Consider the following 17,807-nt stretch of genomic DNA (forward strand, 5'->3'; position numbering starts at 1 on the left):
TGGATGGATGGATGGATGGATGAGGGCCCTGGTAAAGCTGCTGCCCCTGCAACCCGGAAACAGAAGATGATGGAAGGATGATGGCCCTGGTAAAGCTGCTCCCCCCACAACCCGGAAGCAGAAGATAATGGATTGATGATGGATGGTGAAGAAGGAGACCATCAAACACAGCAGGAGTGGTCAGTTCAGTTGAACACCTGCCTGTTTGCTTCAGATCAGCTGTTCAAATCTCTGCAAGTTCAAATAAAAGGTGCACCAGGGCCTTCAGCTGAATCTCTCGGGCCACAGTTGTATGGCCGATAACTGATAACTGATAAACGATAACTGATAACTGTCTTTTCTGAATTTTTGACTGTTTTTGTCTCACTTCATCCAAGAAACAAAATTTTGTTAACATAATAACAGTTGAGCAGATTCTAGTAATCTTTTCTTAGGATTCATTAAAGATCAAATGCAATTGGAAATTTTTCTCAACTTCCAGTATGGATTTAAACAAACACTATACACATTTAACATTGTAAAATTTGTTTTGGAAATTTAATGTTCAAGGACACCGCTTAAGAAAAAAATTGTTTAATAGGAAAAGTAACGAGTGAAAAATGTACACAAATAAAAAAAAATACTGCATCCAACTAATGATTGTCTATCTGTCTATCCCTTGCCTCATGGGCTTCATCCAGAAGAAGACATAAATGTTGTTCCTGCTTTGTCCGGTTCAGTTCTTCATGTTCATTCAGTGCTGAAATAAGACTTTTCTTTACTGGTCTCTTTTCTCTTTCTCTTGACTAGAAAGAAGAAAAAGGTGGTTAATTCAAGCTACATACTGTTTTTTAATAAATGCATAAAATGAAGAAAGGTGCTGCTAACAGCTATAATAGCTATATTAATAATAAGAAACTGATAAAATAAGAAAATGAAAAATAAATTGATTTAAAAATTATGAAAATAATATAATAATAACAATGGATATATGAATCAGAAAGTATTATACAGATACAGATATACTTTATTGTCATTCGCACCACATGTGGTACATTTAGTGGATCAAAATTATGTACACAGGGTCCAACTTACATCCAACAATAAAATGTAAAGGAAAAACAGTAATAAGATCTATGATATGAACTAAGAAAAACATCAACTAAAAATATGCTAAGCACTAATAGCATAAAAACAATAAACACAATACGTCGAACAGCAGCAGTGACATGAGTCTGTGAACAGATGAGCACAAATGAACACATCAACATGAAACTGATCAGCAGCAACATGATGTGATTTTTCACAGTGATTATCCTGGTTAGATATTCATAAGGCTGCACAAACTCAAGTTCATGTTGCTGTTTGACGTGTTATTTTGATTGTGTACTGCTATTCGTGCTTCGTGTATTATTAGTACAAACCGGATTCCAAAAAAGTTGGGACACTAAACAAATTGTGAATAAAAATTGAATGCAATGATGTGGAGGTGCCAACAGCTAATATTTTATTCAGAATAGAACACAAATCACAGATCAAAAGTTTAAACTGAGAGAATGTATCATTTTAAGGGAAAAATCTGTTGTTTCCAAATTTCATGGCTTCAACAAATCCTAAAAAAAGTTGGGACAAGTCTATTTTTACCACTGTGTGGCATCCCCCCTTCTTCTTACAACACTCAACAGACGTCTGGGGACAGAGGAGACAAGTTTCTCAAGTTTAGAAATAGGAATGCTCTCCCATTCATGTCTAATACATGTCTAACTGTTCAATCGTCTTGGGCCTTCTTTGTTGCACCTTCCTCTTTATGATGCGCCAAATGTTCTCTATAGGTGAAAGATCTGGACTGCAGGCTGGCCATTTCAGTACCCGGATCCTTCTCCTACGTAGCCATGATGTTGTGATTGCTGCAGAATGTGGTCTGGCATTATCGTGTTGAAAAATGCAGGGTCTTCCCTGAAAGAGATGACGTCTAGATGGGAGCATATGTTGTTCTAGAACCTGAACATAGTTCTCTGCATTAATGGTGCCTTTCCAGACATGCAAGCTGCCCATGCCACAAGCACTCATGCAACCCCATACCATCAGTGATGCAGGCATCTGAACGTAGCGTTGATAACAACTTGGGCTATCCTTGTGCACTCTGGTCCGGATGACATGGCGTCCCAGTGTTCAATAAAGAACTTCAAATCGTGACTCATCTGACCACAGAACAGTCTTCCGTTTTGCCACACTCCATTTTAAATGACCCCTGGCCCAGTGCAAACATCTGAGCTTGTGGAGCTTGCTTCAAATAGCTTCCTCTTTGCACTGTAGAGTTTCAGCTGGCAACTGAGGATGGCACGGTGAATTGTGTTCACTGACAACGCTTTCTGGAAGTATTCCTGAGCCCATTCTGTTATTTCCTTGACAGTGGCATTCCTGTTTGAGGTGCAGTGACGTTTAAGGGCCCGGAGATCACGTGCATCCAGTAGAGTTTTACGGCCTTGACCCTTACGCACAGCGATTGTTCCAGATTCTCTGAATCTTTTGATGATGTTATGCACGGTTGATGATGATAACTTAAAAGTTGTTGCTATTTTACACTGGGTAACACCATTCTGGTATTGCTGCACTATCTTTCTGCGCAACAATGATGGAATTGGTGATCCTCTTACCATCTTGTCTTCTGAGAGACATTGACACTCTGAGAAGCTCTTTTTATACCCAATCATGTTGTCAGTTGACCTAATTAGTGTTAATTGGTCTTCCAGCTGTTCGTTATATGCTCAATTTCCTTTTTCCAGCCACTTATTGCTACTTGTCCCAACTTTTTTGGGATTTGTTGACACTGTGAAATTTTGAATCAACATATTTTTCCTTTAAAATGTTACATTTACTCAGATTCAACTTTTGATCTGTCATCTTTGTTATATTACGAATAAAATATTGACATTTGCCATCTCCACATCATTGCATTCAGTTTTTATTCACAATTTTAGTGTCCCAACTTTTTTGGAATCCGGTTTGTAGATGTTTTTTAGTTGATATTTTCCTAATTCATATCTTAGATCTTATTACTGTTTTTCTTTTACATTTTGTTGTTGTCTGTAACTGGGACCCTGTGTACATAATTTCATCCCAATTCAGTATTTATTCAACATTTTATTTTTTTTTACTTTAAAAATAAAATAAAAGCAAGTCCTTATCGGCACAAATAAAGTGATGTGGAACGTGTTGCATCTGTTTTTACCAAGCACAGAAGGCTGCAGCGTTGTTGCTGCTCTGTGAGGCACAGGTGGGCTGCAAGCCTGCAATGGAGACCTGTCGGATGTAGACTCCGCTGATGGAGCAGGGGCAGAAGCCGGGAGGCTTGGAGGGTTTAATGTGGAGTTTAGAGACGAACCGTCACACGCTGAAATACGTTCTGGATAAAATACAGTGAGAAACGGGACCGGAGGACAGTTAGCATTTATGCAAATTAGCTTAGCATCGTAGCACCAATGTTGTCCTATTATGGCGTCAGCCTCTTTTTTTTGTTAAAAATATGTTCAGAACATGGGATGAGTAACTTAAAGTATATTTAAAGTTAGAAAACACCATCTTCTATAAATGATTCAAGTAGAGCAGTGGCCGTGTCCAAACCACCCTCCAATTGTTCCATCTAGCTCACTTTGACTTTTTTCGTCGGCCACCAAGCACAACAACACCTGGACTTCTGCATTTGACCACAGCTTTGATATTATTGTTTTTGTATAGCTTCAAAATACTAAAAGATACGCTTCCCGAGTTATCGCTAATGGCAGGCGGTAGAGAAAAATGGCAGATCGGGTTGTTTGGAAAGACTCCACAGACTCCTCCCCCCGACCAATCAGTGACCGACAGTGTTTCTGACGTCACGGCTCAGCTCGCTTGGACCCCTTGAGAAGCGGGGCCAGAATTATGGGAGGTGAGCCGGTCCCAAGTACTATAGAAAAGACCTCAAACACGGGTCAAGCCCGAAATATCCGACCCGCGCTGTGACAGTGGAAAAGGGGCATTTGAGAGGTCAAGGTCAAGAGCTTCAGGTCTTTTTTGTAAGATATTCCAGGAAACAGGAGTGGAGTAGGAAAAGGTCCTTTTGCCAAGTTCGGTCTGCACTGAGGGAATACTGCAGGTAATAATGTCTTGAGAGTGCACGCTGTAGCTGCACTCACACAGTGACATGTAGGAGGAGATGTATGAAGGTAACAGACCAAGAAGTGATTTAAAGATGAAAATGTACCAGTCTGTGTGAAGTTAATGATGTCCAGTTAACCAGTGAATACAGGTGCAGTGGTGGGTACGATAATCACAGCCAGTTATGAATCTTTGTGCACCGTGATAGACCGTATCCAACATCTGCAGGGTGCTTGTAGGAGCGTTCATGTAAATAATGTCACTTTAGACAATGGAGGGAAGGAAATTCACAGTTACAAGGTGTTTGTTAACATTCAGAGTTAAACAGGATCTATTTCTGAAAAAGAAACCCAGTTTAACTTTCATTTTCTTTACCAAGTTTTCAAAATGAGGCTTAAAAGAGAGATGTGAATCAACCAAAATACCCAAGTATTTATAAAAATCAACACTCAATAGGAAAACCATACGAAGATTAAAATAGAAGAAAGGGCTGTTTGTACTGACTTCCTGTTTGAAAACAACATCCCTTTAGTTTTATCCACATTTAGCACCAGTTTGAGATGGAACAAATATGACTGGATGATGTCAAAAGCAGACTGTAAAAGCTGGAAAACCTTAGCAACTGTTTTAGCTCGACAATAAACAACTGTAGTCAGCATAAAAATGTATGGATGCATCAGGAATGATCTGACCTACATATGTAGATTGTGAAGAGGGTGGGTCCTAAGACTGAGCCTTGTGGTACACCATTGTTGACTGTTAAGTAACTGGAGGAAGTACCATTATGTTGAACACATTATCTCCAATCTGAAAGATAGAGAGCCAACCAATGGTGTGTTCTGAGAAACCAATTTCTGAGATCTTATGACACAAGATGTCATGATCCACAGCATCAAAAGCTTTAGACAGATCTAAGTAAAGTGCAGCAATAGTCTAATCAAAAATTTTAAATGGCCGCAGCCTGGCAGTCCCCGTCAAAGTTTCTCCAGGAACTTTCTAGTCTCATTTTATTCTTGTTGATCCAGGATCCAGTCTCATGACAGGAATGTCTGAGTTTCATGATACTTTCACTTTTCTCAGACCACATCTGTTGCAGATGTTCAGAACCCAGATGTGAGTGGGGGGAGTGGTGGCGCAGAGGTTAGAAGATGGGCCTGTGATTGGAAAGTTGTAGGTTCAACTCCCGGTACCGTCAACATCAAAATGTGGTTGGATAAGGAGAAATGCCCACACCTGCCCCCACCCTTGTTCGCCCCACTCTGGGCCCATGAACAAGGCCCTTAACCCCCATCTGCTCCCTAAACAGGTCTCTCTTGAAAATGAGTTCTCGTGGCTCAATGAGACTACTTGTATAAATAAAGGGTAAATGAAATTGAGTCTGAGCCATGTTCTGTAATCTGTAATAATCTTCACAGAGGATGTTCTGTTTTATCACAATGCTCATTTTACTGATCAGCTCCGAGTCATGTGAGGTCATCATGTGATGAAGGTGAGGAAGAGTAAACTCAGCCTGTAGGGCAGTTCCATGGACAATCAGCAGAACCTCCAGTCTGCCCAATTAACTCTTCACAACCTGAATTATGGCCCTGTTGCCATGGAAATCCATGATATCCCGTCACAGTGGCAACCTGTAATACATAAGATGAATACTTTAATTATCTCATCCTGAGTACTTGTTTTTTTTAATCCAAAAGTAAATAAAATTAAAACCAATTTTGCACCAGAAGTCCCAGAAGTTTAATCCGCCACAATCAAAGATTTTTTGTTATCTCAGAAACTCACAGTCTGTGATGAAAGTCTCACTTTTTTTAATCAGCAGGGTTATAAAAGGTTTAGTCCTAATAATAAATAATTACAAATGAATAAACATATTTGTAGTCAAACTGTGAAATATTCTGTTTCTTACCATTTGCTCATATTGTTTGTAAACTGAAGCAAAAATCTCTCTTTAATTTATTTGTTAATCATCTAAAGTAACGGGAACTGGTTGGTGTCCAAACACACACTGATTTTGTTTTCTTCGTGTGGTTTCTGTCAGACTCAGAAACTGTCGGGAGCTTTGGATCTGTCTGAACCTCAAGCTTGGATTAACCAGATTAACCTGTCCTGGATTGTTCTTTTGTGTTTCAGAGCGGCTGTACAACTCCAAGGGTCCAGAGCTCAGACGGTGTTTGTTCTCGCTCAAACAGCTCTTCCAGGTAAGCCCCTCGTCTCAACGCCTCCATCCACGGAACTTAACCTCCCTTTCATGTCCAAGTCTGTTGTCAGGCAGGAAACACTCACAGGAAGTATTCAGGTACAAAGTACTTCGACTGTACTTAAACAGAAAGTACTCAGACACTTGGGCAGGAAATACTGAGATACTTTGACGTTATCCCAAGTATCTAAATGAATCCAGTGTAACAGTTTTTGAATTGAAGTCATATTTTGCTTCAGAGTTTGAGCTGCAGAAACATTTGACCACCATGTGAAGATCTTCATGTTCAAATGAAGCAGCTACATCGATAGCAGCAGAGTTTTCTACTCGCTGTTAGGGGACAGTAAAAATGAATTAAAATGAAAGGCATCTGGTCAGACCTGCTGCAGAATGCCACATAAAATACAAGTAGCAGCTGATTAGATGAGTCTACAGAGCAGGTGTTCAGTTTTATGGTGCAGGGTTCAACATCCTGCAGCTCCCATTCTTCTGACCAGCTGTTTGTTCTTTTCCTCTCATGTGTTGCATCATCGTTGTTTTTGTGTGAAGTGAGTTTGTCCTGGAGGGTTGGTGCTCTTTGTTTCAGTGAACAGAGCGTGAGCAGGCTGAAACGTGATGGAGATGAGCTCCGACTTGTTCCTCTGCATGCTTCCTGGTCCTTTCACTAAACCAGTGTCTGAATTCTGCAGGACGATAAAGACCTGGTTCCAGAGTTCGTGGCCTCTGAAGGTCTGACGTGTTTCATTAAAGTTGGAGCCGAGGCCGATCACAACTACCAGAACTACATCCTTAGAGGTGAGGGTGAACCAGGGACACCTGGACAGGTCTCCAGTCCATCACAGGGACACAGAGAGACAAACAACCATTCACTGTTTCACTCACAACACAGTCATCACTCTTTGTTAAAATCAGGTCTTTCTTGTAAATGAGTCCCCGAGGCTCAGTAGGATTAACCTGTATGAATAAAGGTTGACGGAGAACAATGTTTCTGAAGGAACTAAGATCTAAAGGGAAAAAGTTCAGCACAGTTTGAGTTTGTTTGTGGCTCCTTGGACTGATGAAGTCCTTTGGATGAAGGACGAAATGTCTCAACAGTTTCACTTTCACCAAGGGACAATTTAGAGTCACCAATCAGCCTAACATGCATGTTTTTGGTCTGTTGGAGGAAACTGGAGTACCTGGAGAAAACCCACGCATGCACAGAGAGAACATGTGTTGTCCTTTTCAATTCTAGAGTAATGCACTGCAGCAAACACCTCGCCCAGCTGTCAGCAAGGTGGTGGAGGTCTGATGGTTTGGGCTCTGAGTGGATCATGAACTCTTCTGTAGAACAAAGGCTTCTGGAGTCAGATGTGAATTCATCTGTCCAACAGCTGAAGCTTAGACCAACCTGGCTCCAACAGGAACATGATCCCAAACACTACCGCTGATCTTCAACAGAACGGGTCAAAATGAAAGAATCAAAGTGCTACAGCGTCCAGTTAAAGTCCAGAACCTTTAGAACTTTAGAGAGCTGAGAAGAAACTTCAATGAAATAAAGCGACGGTGAAAAGAAGAGTGGGTCAAAGCTCCTGTGACACGGATGAAGTCCTACAGAGAACCACTTTTGAGAGCTGTTACTGCTGAAGGAGGTTCTACAAGCTGCTGGACCAGGATCTGGAACCAGTTTTTGTTTAATAATTCATGATCAGCTGAATACAACAGAGATAAACAGGAAGTAACACATGTTCATCTGTATGAAGGTAACTGCAGGTAAATCCTCCATTTTCTGTCATAATTACATTGTATGGTTAACGGTTAAGTTAAAGGTTAATGATTTAAAGCTAATTGTGTTTTGTGTGTTTCATATATATGTTGTAATTTCTAGTTGCATAAGTTTAGTCTTTGCTATGATCAGTTAACACTAAACTGATTCTGTACAAAGTGTTTTTTGGATTGTGTAATGTAAAACGGAGTGCTACATCTATAGCATCTTAGCTAGTGTGTCTGTATTGCGCGCTGCTACCTTGATCTAAAATCCCCACTGTGACCAAGTATAATATTTTGTCTCATTTGTTTAACTGGGTTCTCTTGATCTATTTTTAGGACTTGTGTGAAAATCTGATGATGTTTTAGATCATGTTTATGTAGAAAATTATAGAGTTCACAAACTTTCATTCTCCACTGTAAGAACTGAAAGAAGGTGAACTTGCTTTTTCCATGACTTTAAAAGCCAACGAGTCTCAGCTCTGATGGTCCGACCTGTCTCTGCTGCCAGCGATGCATAACTCAGGCTTCAGCTGAACAGTGAATACACCATTAGGCCTTACTGTCGACCAGTTTACAAAGGAAAATGATTCGCTGTTTTGTTCCGAAACTAGACAGTTTCCCATGTGGTCCATGTTGGAATGGAAAGAGCTTCATCATTGTGATGAAGATGATAAATGATGCCTCTCTTCATCAACATGTTGTGACTCCAACTTACTCTCTGCTGGAAAACGAAGAATTCTCTTCACACGTCTTAAGGTTTTATTGTCCAAACTGGAGTTTAAACTTGACACGTGCAGCAAGCCACGTGTGGTGTGCAGCAGCTGGACTCGTCTGTGGAAACTGATCAATCCGCCTGTCTGTGTGTGTGTGTCCTCAGCTCTCAGTCAGATCATGCTGTTTGTGGACGGCATGAATGGAGTCATAAACCACAACGAGACTGTGCAGTGGCTCTACACGCTAACTGGAAGTCTGGTGAGTCCACAGGATCACTGGCACACACATAAATCACATCTTCCTCAGTCCGTAGCTCAGTTCACACTTTGTGGAATGTGTTTAACAGAGCCGAACCGAACCACACGTGCACTGTAAGGCTGTGTTCACACTGCAGGTCCTAATGCTCAGTTTCCTGTTTTAATACGCCTGTCGAAAGTGAGGCATATTACGGTATGAGCTCTGTCAGTGAACTTTCTATTGCCCCACCCATAACTTCTGATCTGCTCAAGATAGTTAAATGAAACTTGATACATGTATACATCATCACTTAAAATGAGTGTAGCGAGCATCTTTGATCACCTCAGCTTCCAAGTCAAGGTGACAAACCAAGGTCAAATGTTATGTTGTCTGGGCCATTGCTATAGATTGCTCTGTCCACCTTATTCCTAGCCCCCATGCTGCCTTCCGTCAATTATGGATGTGACTTCCATCGTGGACCAGAACCGGCGTTTGTTTATGTGTGAACAGTACGAGCTAATGTAGTTTCTCTCTGAGCATTGTGGATTTAATTTAAACATGTAGGAACACCACCTGTCAGAGCTCAAACGTAGTGGCTGCAGATTATATCCATCCATCATATTTACCTGCTTCTTCCTTTTCGTCTCACGTGGGTCACTGGAACCCATGTCCCGTCATCATTGTGTGAGAGGTGGGGGACACCCTGGACAAGTCTCCAGTCCATCACAGAGACACATAGAGACAAACGAGACAAACAACCATTCACTCTCTCACTCTCACCTAGGGACAATTTAGAGTTACCAATCAGACTAACATACATGTTTTTGTCCTGATGCAATCCAGGTAGAAAAATCCAAAACAGTTCAATCTGGTCCTCTGGACATTCAAAAAAAAAAAAAAAAAAAAGCAAAAAAATGTAGAAACGTTTCTTCTTTCATCCAAGAGACTTCCTCAGTCTGAGGTGCTGTATTCAGCTCAATCTCTTAAATAGCACCTTCTCAGAGTGGATCAACCAGTTTGCTGCTGACAACCAAAACCAGCTGCTCAAGAAGGACCATCAGCCTAACAATGGATCATTAGCACACTGATGGCTGTTTACCATTCACAGGGGGTTGAGTGATACTAGCAATAACAGCATTGTAAGAGGGGGACAGTTGAACCCGGAGGCCTCCACCCCTGTTTAATAAAATCGTCCATCATTAAACAGAAACACCCCCGGCCATCTACTAGCATATTTAGCTACATCTACTAGCTACATCACTAACTCGGTTCTTCTGATGGTGAAGCGATGAACATCCTGAAAAGCTCTGAGGTGTGTTAGTATCCCCACAGTAATAAGGTTGGTGGTGTTTTCTTAAAAGAGGTGGGACAGAATTTTATTTACCTTAAATCAGACACAGAGTCCAGACAAAACCTTAAAGTCCTCCGTCACTGAGCTTGGGTTAATTGCAGAAAAAAACATAAAACTGAAGATGATCAAAAACTATAAAGCTGTGACCTCCATACACTTGAAATCATCCCTGATGTTCTCGTCACTGTTTTCAATCCCTTGAGGATCCGGCGTCTCTTCTCCGGTGGTTTATTGTAGTCCAGACACAAAGTAGGATGCAGGTTTTCCTCCGTCGGCCGTTTGTCAACAAAGTGAAATGAGCACACATGCAACGTTTTGGCTGGTCTCTTCAAGTTCACATTTTTCAGCCACATTCTTCTTAATTCCTCATCTGTAGGTAGGAGATGGAAACTATACCTCTTTTCACAGGAACTCTTTTTGTTTTGTGTCCGTGTTCAAAACTCTGTTGTTGTAGCTACTGATTTAGTTTGGTCTGGTTGTTCTGCAGCCCTGAACACAACAGGTACCTGAACTCAGCACGGCAGTTTTAGTAAACTCTATGGTTGTTAAATAAATGTGAACAAAACAAAAACAGTGCTTTATCTGCTGAACTGAATGTAAATTACTTTCAAATAAACAGTGGTCCGTGCTCCACTACCATGGTTAACCAATGATTACTGCTACTTCCTGTCTGACAGGAAGTTGTACCATAATCATTTAGACAGCAGAGCTCCAAGGAATAAGGTGGATAGTAGTTTGTCGACAGGTGTTTAATGTGCTGTATGTGGTACTTTAGTTTTTTATTTTGCTGAGGCGTGATTTATTTATTGTGGTTATTATAATTTAAATGTGACCTCTGTTAGACTCTAGTGTGAACAGTCCATGGCCCTGAAGCAAGCTGCAGAGGAAGACGTGGCGTCACGCACAGCACTCTGTGTTTACAGAAGGAAATATGGATGCTACATGTTAGCATGTGCCATGATTGTTGGATCCACTGTTTCCATTTGAGCTTGCCTCTTCTCGTCTACTATGGCACAGCATTTTATTTTGTGAACAAGAGCATCATACTGAAGGTAGAAACAAACTTGTGTATTGATCCTATCACGGTACTATCAATATGCTCCTTCAGCAACGTTGGTATTATATGTTGCTGAAATGTATCAATCATTCAGGACACAACAAATAAGAAAGACAAAGCACCTGGATTTCTGTTCTGTAGGTTTTTTGTCTAAGGTTTAAACTGTTTGATGTTGGTGATATCAGTATATTATTTGGATCGATTTATATATGTCAATGACATAAAAGTCAGATGAAATCAACATGACCATTCAAATTCAAGTTGCCTTGAAAAACATCAGACCTGATGTAGCACCACATATGAAAATGACCTGGGTTGGATTTGGGTTGGAAAAAAAGGATTTGTCACATTTATAATGTCATAAAAACTCAGATATGAGTTGCATATGGGAGAAAAAAAAACTATGTTGGGTCTATTACCTGTAGTGTGAAAATGGCCTAAGATTTTTTTAATCAGGGCAGGTTTACAAAGTAGATGAGTGGCTCCCCCTGCTGGATGAACACAGCTTGTTTGTGTCTCCAGTCTCGTCTGCTGGTGAAAACATCTCTGAAGCTGCTCATCGTCTTCGTGGAGTACTCGGAGTCCAACAGTCCTCTGTTCATCAGCGCTGTCAACATGGTGGACAGAAACAGAGGTGCGTACAATTTGTATTTCATTTCTTATTAGCACATCGTAATAACTTTTCATGTCTGTTGCCTAATGCTAACATAAACACATTAGCACCAAAACCTATCCTCTTACTCAGAAATGCTGTCCAGCTGTCTTAGAAGGGGCCTTTGATCACCTTTGGGGCTAGTGTTCCACATGGTCACATACACAGAGTTTACTTTTGGTTCAGAAGTAAAACATTTGTGGAGGAAAAGCTTCTGTCTTAGCAGTGAACCCACCTGACTCTGTCGCCATGGTAACAGATGGTGTAAATCCATTGTTAGTTTTATTTAAACCAGATAACAGAGATCCTGAATTGTTGTGAACCTTTTGGGATTATCAGTCCTCAGGTAATGTGTGTTAGACATGATGCTATGGTTACCACATCAAGTGTGCGTGTGTTGCAGGTGTGAGGCCGTGGACTAATGTGATCAATGTTCTGAAGGAGAGAAATGGTTCTGACACGGAGCTTCTAATGTTTGCCATGACACTCATCAACAAGGTAAATAATTTGATCCTGTTGTAAACAAACATTTCTGAACCTCCTGACACAGAAAGCTGCCTAAGAGGTAAAGCTAATTTAATTAGATTAACAAACTGGAAAAACTAGATATTCACTTTAGTCAGCCATGTTGAGCTCAGAGTTTTGTTGTCAGTGAGTCCAGTCAGATCACCATGGCAACAGGTTGAACTCATCACCTGCTCCGAAGCAGTTTAACATCATTTTCTGCTCTAATTGTCTGTAAGAAGGACATCTGTTGGTTGATTTTGTTCTTCTGCTATCCCAGAAACAGAAATCAGACTGAAACAGATTAAGAGGAATAGCATTTCCTTTGAAAATGAAGTGTGAATGCTGAGTGCTGAAGGATTTTGCTGAAAGCTGCTTAAAAAGCTAGAGTTTACTTGAAATACATCATTAGCTAAAAGATTCAGAGATTAAGCTGCATAAAGCACAAAAAGCAATAAAATACATAAATAAATGTGCACAAAAAATTGAAATTGGGTTTAAATTAAAGCTTAAATGTGCCGAAAAGCAGTAATTAGAAAAAACAAAAATAAAACAAGAAGCTAAAAGTAATTTGAATAAAGGCATAAGTAAGTAGAGAAATATTAGCAAAACACAGGAAAAACCTAGCTTAGAATCAGAAGTAGAGAAATGCTATCAAGAAATAAAGAAAAGACTGGCTTGTATCCATAAGTAACAAAACACAAGCAAAAAGCACCATAAGGCTAGGTTAGAAGCAGAGGTATTGAAATGCTTACAAAAAAACGGGTAAATGAGCTAGAGCTAGCTTGAAATGGGTAGAAGCAGCAAAACACTAGAAAATAGAAAAACAAAGTACAGTATAGATGAATCAATGCCAGAAGTAGATAAATGCTATCAATAAATAAAGAAAAAGCTAATTTAGGGTAAGAAGTAGTGAAGTTGTGGTAAATCCAGTTTAACCATAAAATCAGTAGAGATCATTGTTGACCATGAACCAACCAGCTGTCAAGAATGAGATTTATATGTGAAAGGTTTCCCAATTTAGAGCTATTTAAAGAAAGGGGTGACCTTTGACCCCGTGACCTTAAAAATCAGTAGAGATCTTTGTTGACCCACAAGGTGTCGGATGATAATTTTGATATTTCTTTAACAATTATTAAATTAGAGCTCTTTAAGGTGGTTATTGTGTTATTTATTGTGATCTATTATGGTTGAATAGAACCACAATAGATCACAAAAACTGACACTGGTGAAAACGTTGATGATAAAATATTACCCTAAAAGCTCAAATATGTTACAGCTTACTGACGTAAGAGGACTGAAGAGAGGAGACAGGAATGTAAGGAGATGGGACGTACAGTGTAGAGCAAAGAGGGAGGTGGCTAAGGTAAAACAGAAGGAGTATGATGAGTTGTATGGGAGGCTGGACACTAAAGAGGGAGAGAAGGACTTGTACAGATTGGCAAGACAGAGGGATCAGGCTGGAAAGGATGTGCAGCAGGTTAGGCTTGTTAAAGATAGGAATGGTAATGTTCTAACAAGTGAGGAGAGTGTGATGGGAAGATGGAAGGAGTACTTTGAGGAGTTAATGAATGAAGAGAATGAAAGAGAAAGAAGAGAAGAGGACATAGAAACTGTGGACCAGGAAGTGGGAAAGATTATTGAGGGTGAAGTTCGAAAAGCTCTCAAACAAATGAAGAAGGGGAAGGCAGTAGAACCTGATGACATACCAGTGGAGGTTTGGAAATGCCTTGGAGAGATGGCAGTGACGTTTTTGACTTAAATGGACAAAAAATACTTGAACAGGAAGTCAATTAGCATTCACACTATAACTGTTGGAATGTCAAACATTTCTGACTTTCAGCCTTTTCCTCTGAGATCTATAAAAACATAATAACACCATAAAGATGTTGTTTCAGTGTGACCAGAATCTGTAAACAGGTGGAGCTTCTTACAGACACAAACTGATTTGGAGCAGGTGGTGGGTTCAGACTCTTGATACCATGGTGATGAAGCAGGATTCAAAGAGAACCTCCTCTGTGATCCTGAAAACTTGGACTTTCAGCCCAACATACCTGGACTTTAAACTCCATTGTACAAAGTTCTGTAGAATTAAATGAGGTTGTTGACGAGTTAAACGCTGGGTTTCCATCAGGCCCTGGCTGCACTCCCGGACCAGGACTCGTTCTATGATGTGACCGACTGCCTGGAGCAGCTGGGGATGGAGGACATCATCCACAAACACATGATGGACAAAGGGATGGAGCCGGACCTGCGAGCACAGTTCTCCATCTACGAGGTACCAACATGAACAACAATGATGACAGACGTAATTACCTGCTATCCTTGCTGCCAAACACCTGGAGGACAAGGAAAACTTAGCTTAAAAACTGAGGGACTATTTAGCTTCCTAAAAACCTGAAGATTTCATCCAACTGTCTCAAGGATATGCTGGTGAAGATTCTCAGTCATCCAGGACATGATGAATTCAAAAAGCGTTCAATACAAAAACATCCATCCATCCATTTTCTTTACCCGTTTGTTCCATTTTGGGTCACGGGGGTCGCTGGTGCCCATGTCCAGCAATCACTGTGCGAGGGGCGGGGTACACCCTGGACGGGTCGCAAGTCCATCACAGGGCCACATAGAGACAAACGAGACAAACAACCATTCACTCTCACTCACACCTAGGGACAATTTAGAGTTACCAATCAGCCTAACATGCATGTTTTTGGTCTGTGGGAGGAAACCGGAGCACCCGGAGAAAACCCACGCATGCACGGAGAGAACATGCAAACTCCACCCAGAAAGGCCCCTGGACCGGGGTTTGAACCAGGGGCCTTCTCACTGAGAGGCAGCAGCTCTACCAGTTGCGCCACCGTGCTGCCCCAATACAAAAACAACTGGACTTTATTTGTTTATATGTTACAAATAAAGTCCAGTTGTTTTTGTATTGAACGCTTTTTGAATGTCTCAAGGATGTTTTGTTAGTTTATTGTTTGCTGCAGGTCAATCAGGTTTTTTGTTTTCAAGGTTAAACCAAAGGCAAAAAAATAGTAATTTTTCCATCCATCATCTTTACCTACTTCTTCCTTTCCGGGTCGCAGGGGTCATTGGATCCCATGTCCAGCAGTCACTGTGAGAGGTGGGAGCCACCCTGGACAGGTCTCCAGTCTATCACAGGGACACAGAGACAAACAAGACAAACAACCATTCACTCTCTCACTCACACCTAGGGACAATTTAGAGTTACCAATCAGTCTAACATGCATGTTTTTGGTCTGTGGGAGGAAACTGGAGTACCTGGAGAAAACCCACGCATGCACGGAGAGAACATGCAAACTCCACCCAGAAAGGCCCCTGGTGGGATTTGATCTGGTGGCCTTCTCACTGAGAGGCTACAGCTCTACCAACTGCGCCACCGTGACACTAAAATTGCCCTAACTTCCATATTTTTTCACTGATCCAGATAATCTTTGTGTTAAAAGAATAATTCGTGGACTTAGATTTATTTATTTATTTATTTATTTGTCTCATTTATGGTAAACACAAACCTCCAGGTGAACAGAACATGTTTCTGTGATGAACTGTCTTCAGTGTTGTTAAACAAGCTGCTCATGATGAATCGTGTCCATAATGTCCTCTACAATCTCAGTACGAAACAGAGTTTAAAAATAATCTCTGTACTTTTAATTAAATTATTTTTTCCTAGATCTTATATCATTGTAAATATTTTAATTAATAATCTGACTGTTTTTAATCAGTCAACATATTCTCTGCTGCCTCATTTTTATATCTGTGCATTCAAATTCAAATAGCTTGAAAAACATACAATGTCGTTATAATCTTTATTAATCCGTATTGTTTAAAAAGCTGTAGTTTTATTGTTTGCCTTTCTGTTTTCATTTAAAGTAATTAAATCATGTTAAAATGTTTATTAGGAAACTTGTTAGTTAGGATCTCATCATGTCTGTTTTAGTTGTTCTGAAAGATGTTTGTGTGTGCGCACGTGTGTGTGTGTGTGCAGACAGCTCTGCGGAACGAGGACAACGACGGGGATGACTCCTCCCCTCACCTCCGTAAAGACAGAAGAAAATTGGCCATCAGCGAGCATGAGGGCCGCAGGAGCCGACGCTCATCCAATCAGAACCTCCCTGACCTCCTGTCCCCCTCCCCCACCAATGTTACCATCCCGTCCCCCACCAGTTTGACTGTCCTGTCCCCCACTAATTTGACTGTCCTGTCCCCGTCCTCCTCCAGTCCTCCCGTCTCCCCTGCCATATCCTCCCCCAGTCTCACTCCGCTGGACAGCAACCTGTTGTCACCTCTATCCTCTAACGCCAGTAGCCCCACCTCCAGTCCATCTGGATCCCAGAGAGGATCGCCGCTGCCCCCCCACTCACCTCCCAATGGCAGTGTGACCACGGAGCAGGAGACCAAGGTCCCACCCAGCCCGTAAGTCCACACCGTGCACGGACCAACACCTCCTGTTAACGATTGAGCGTTCATGAGGGAGACTTCAAAATGTCTCCAGACATTCACGTCTCAGCCTCCTCCTGAGAGTCTGACTAACCTGGCAGTGGTCCAGATACTCTGTTTAGAGCTGCCATCAGTGGAAGCCCAGTGAGATCTACTCCATACCTGAGGACTCAGACTCAAAGTAACATTTATTACATGAGTCTAACAAAGTTAGTCCTCTGGACGGATAAATAAAAACTTGTTGAAACATTTCATCTTTTATCCAAAAGACTTCTTCAGTCTGAGGAGCTGCAACAAACTCAGTCTTATAAACAGTAGCTAATGTTTACATGCGCAAAATTCTTTGACTGCATTGAAATGTTTGCAGATTAAATAATCCAAATGTATCATTTACATGGGCACAATCTGTTCATGACGAGTGTTTACATGCAGCGGGCTTTTATTGTGAACAGAAGTACTGACATGTGCAGAGTGTTAAACTCCTTAAAAAAAAGAAGACGAAGTTCTACTTCCAGTTTACTTCCATGATGAACGTAAACAAACCTGAGCATCCAAAATGGACCCGCGACAGGTTTTTAATGACGTGGAGACGTTACTGCACTCCCTGACTGAGCTAATATTATTAGCATTAGCCAGGCGGAAGTACGTGAGGTAGACATACAGTGCCTTGCGAAAGTATTCGGCCCCCTTGAACTTTTCAAACTTTTGCCACATTTCAGGCTTCAAACATAGATATAAAATTTTAATTTTTTGTGAAGAATCAACAACAAGT

At 41.0% G+C, this 17,807-nt stretch overlaps 1 protein-coding gene across 1 annotated transcript in view; it reads left to right on the forward strand.

Annotated features, from left to right (window-relative positions):
• Positions 1-17,011, forward strand: part of LOC119427256 (FH1/FH2 domain-containing protein 3) — a gene marked incomplete at its 3' end in the record, with an annotated part of 25,691 nt that extends 8,680 nt beyond the window's left edge. Inside the window, 7 exon segments of the mRNA XM_037694840.1 lie at positions 6,247-6,314; positions 7,003-7,108; positions 8,940-9,034; positions 11,944-12,055; positions 12,477-12,571; positions 14,712-14,855; positions 16,584-17,011. Coding sequence (XP_037550768.1) covers positions 6,247-6,314; positions 7,003-7,108; positions 8,940-9,034; positions 11,944-12,055; positions 12,477-12,571; positions 14,712-14,855; positions 16,584-17,011 — 1,048 coding nt within the window.
• Between the last annotated feature and the right edge of the window lie 796 nt (positions 17,012-17,807).

Source organism: Nematolebias whitei, chromosome 2, assembly GCF_014905685.2.
Source record: "Nematolebias whitei isolate Nwh7 chromosome 2, NemWhi1, whole genome shotgun sequence".
NCBI classification, from domain to species: domain Eukaryota; kingdom Metazoa; phylum Chordata; class Actinopteri; order Cyprinodontiformes; family Rivulidae; genus Nematolebias; species Nematolebias whitei.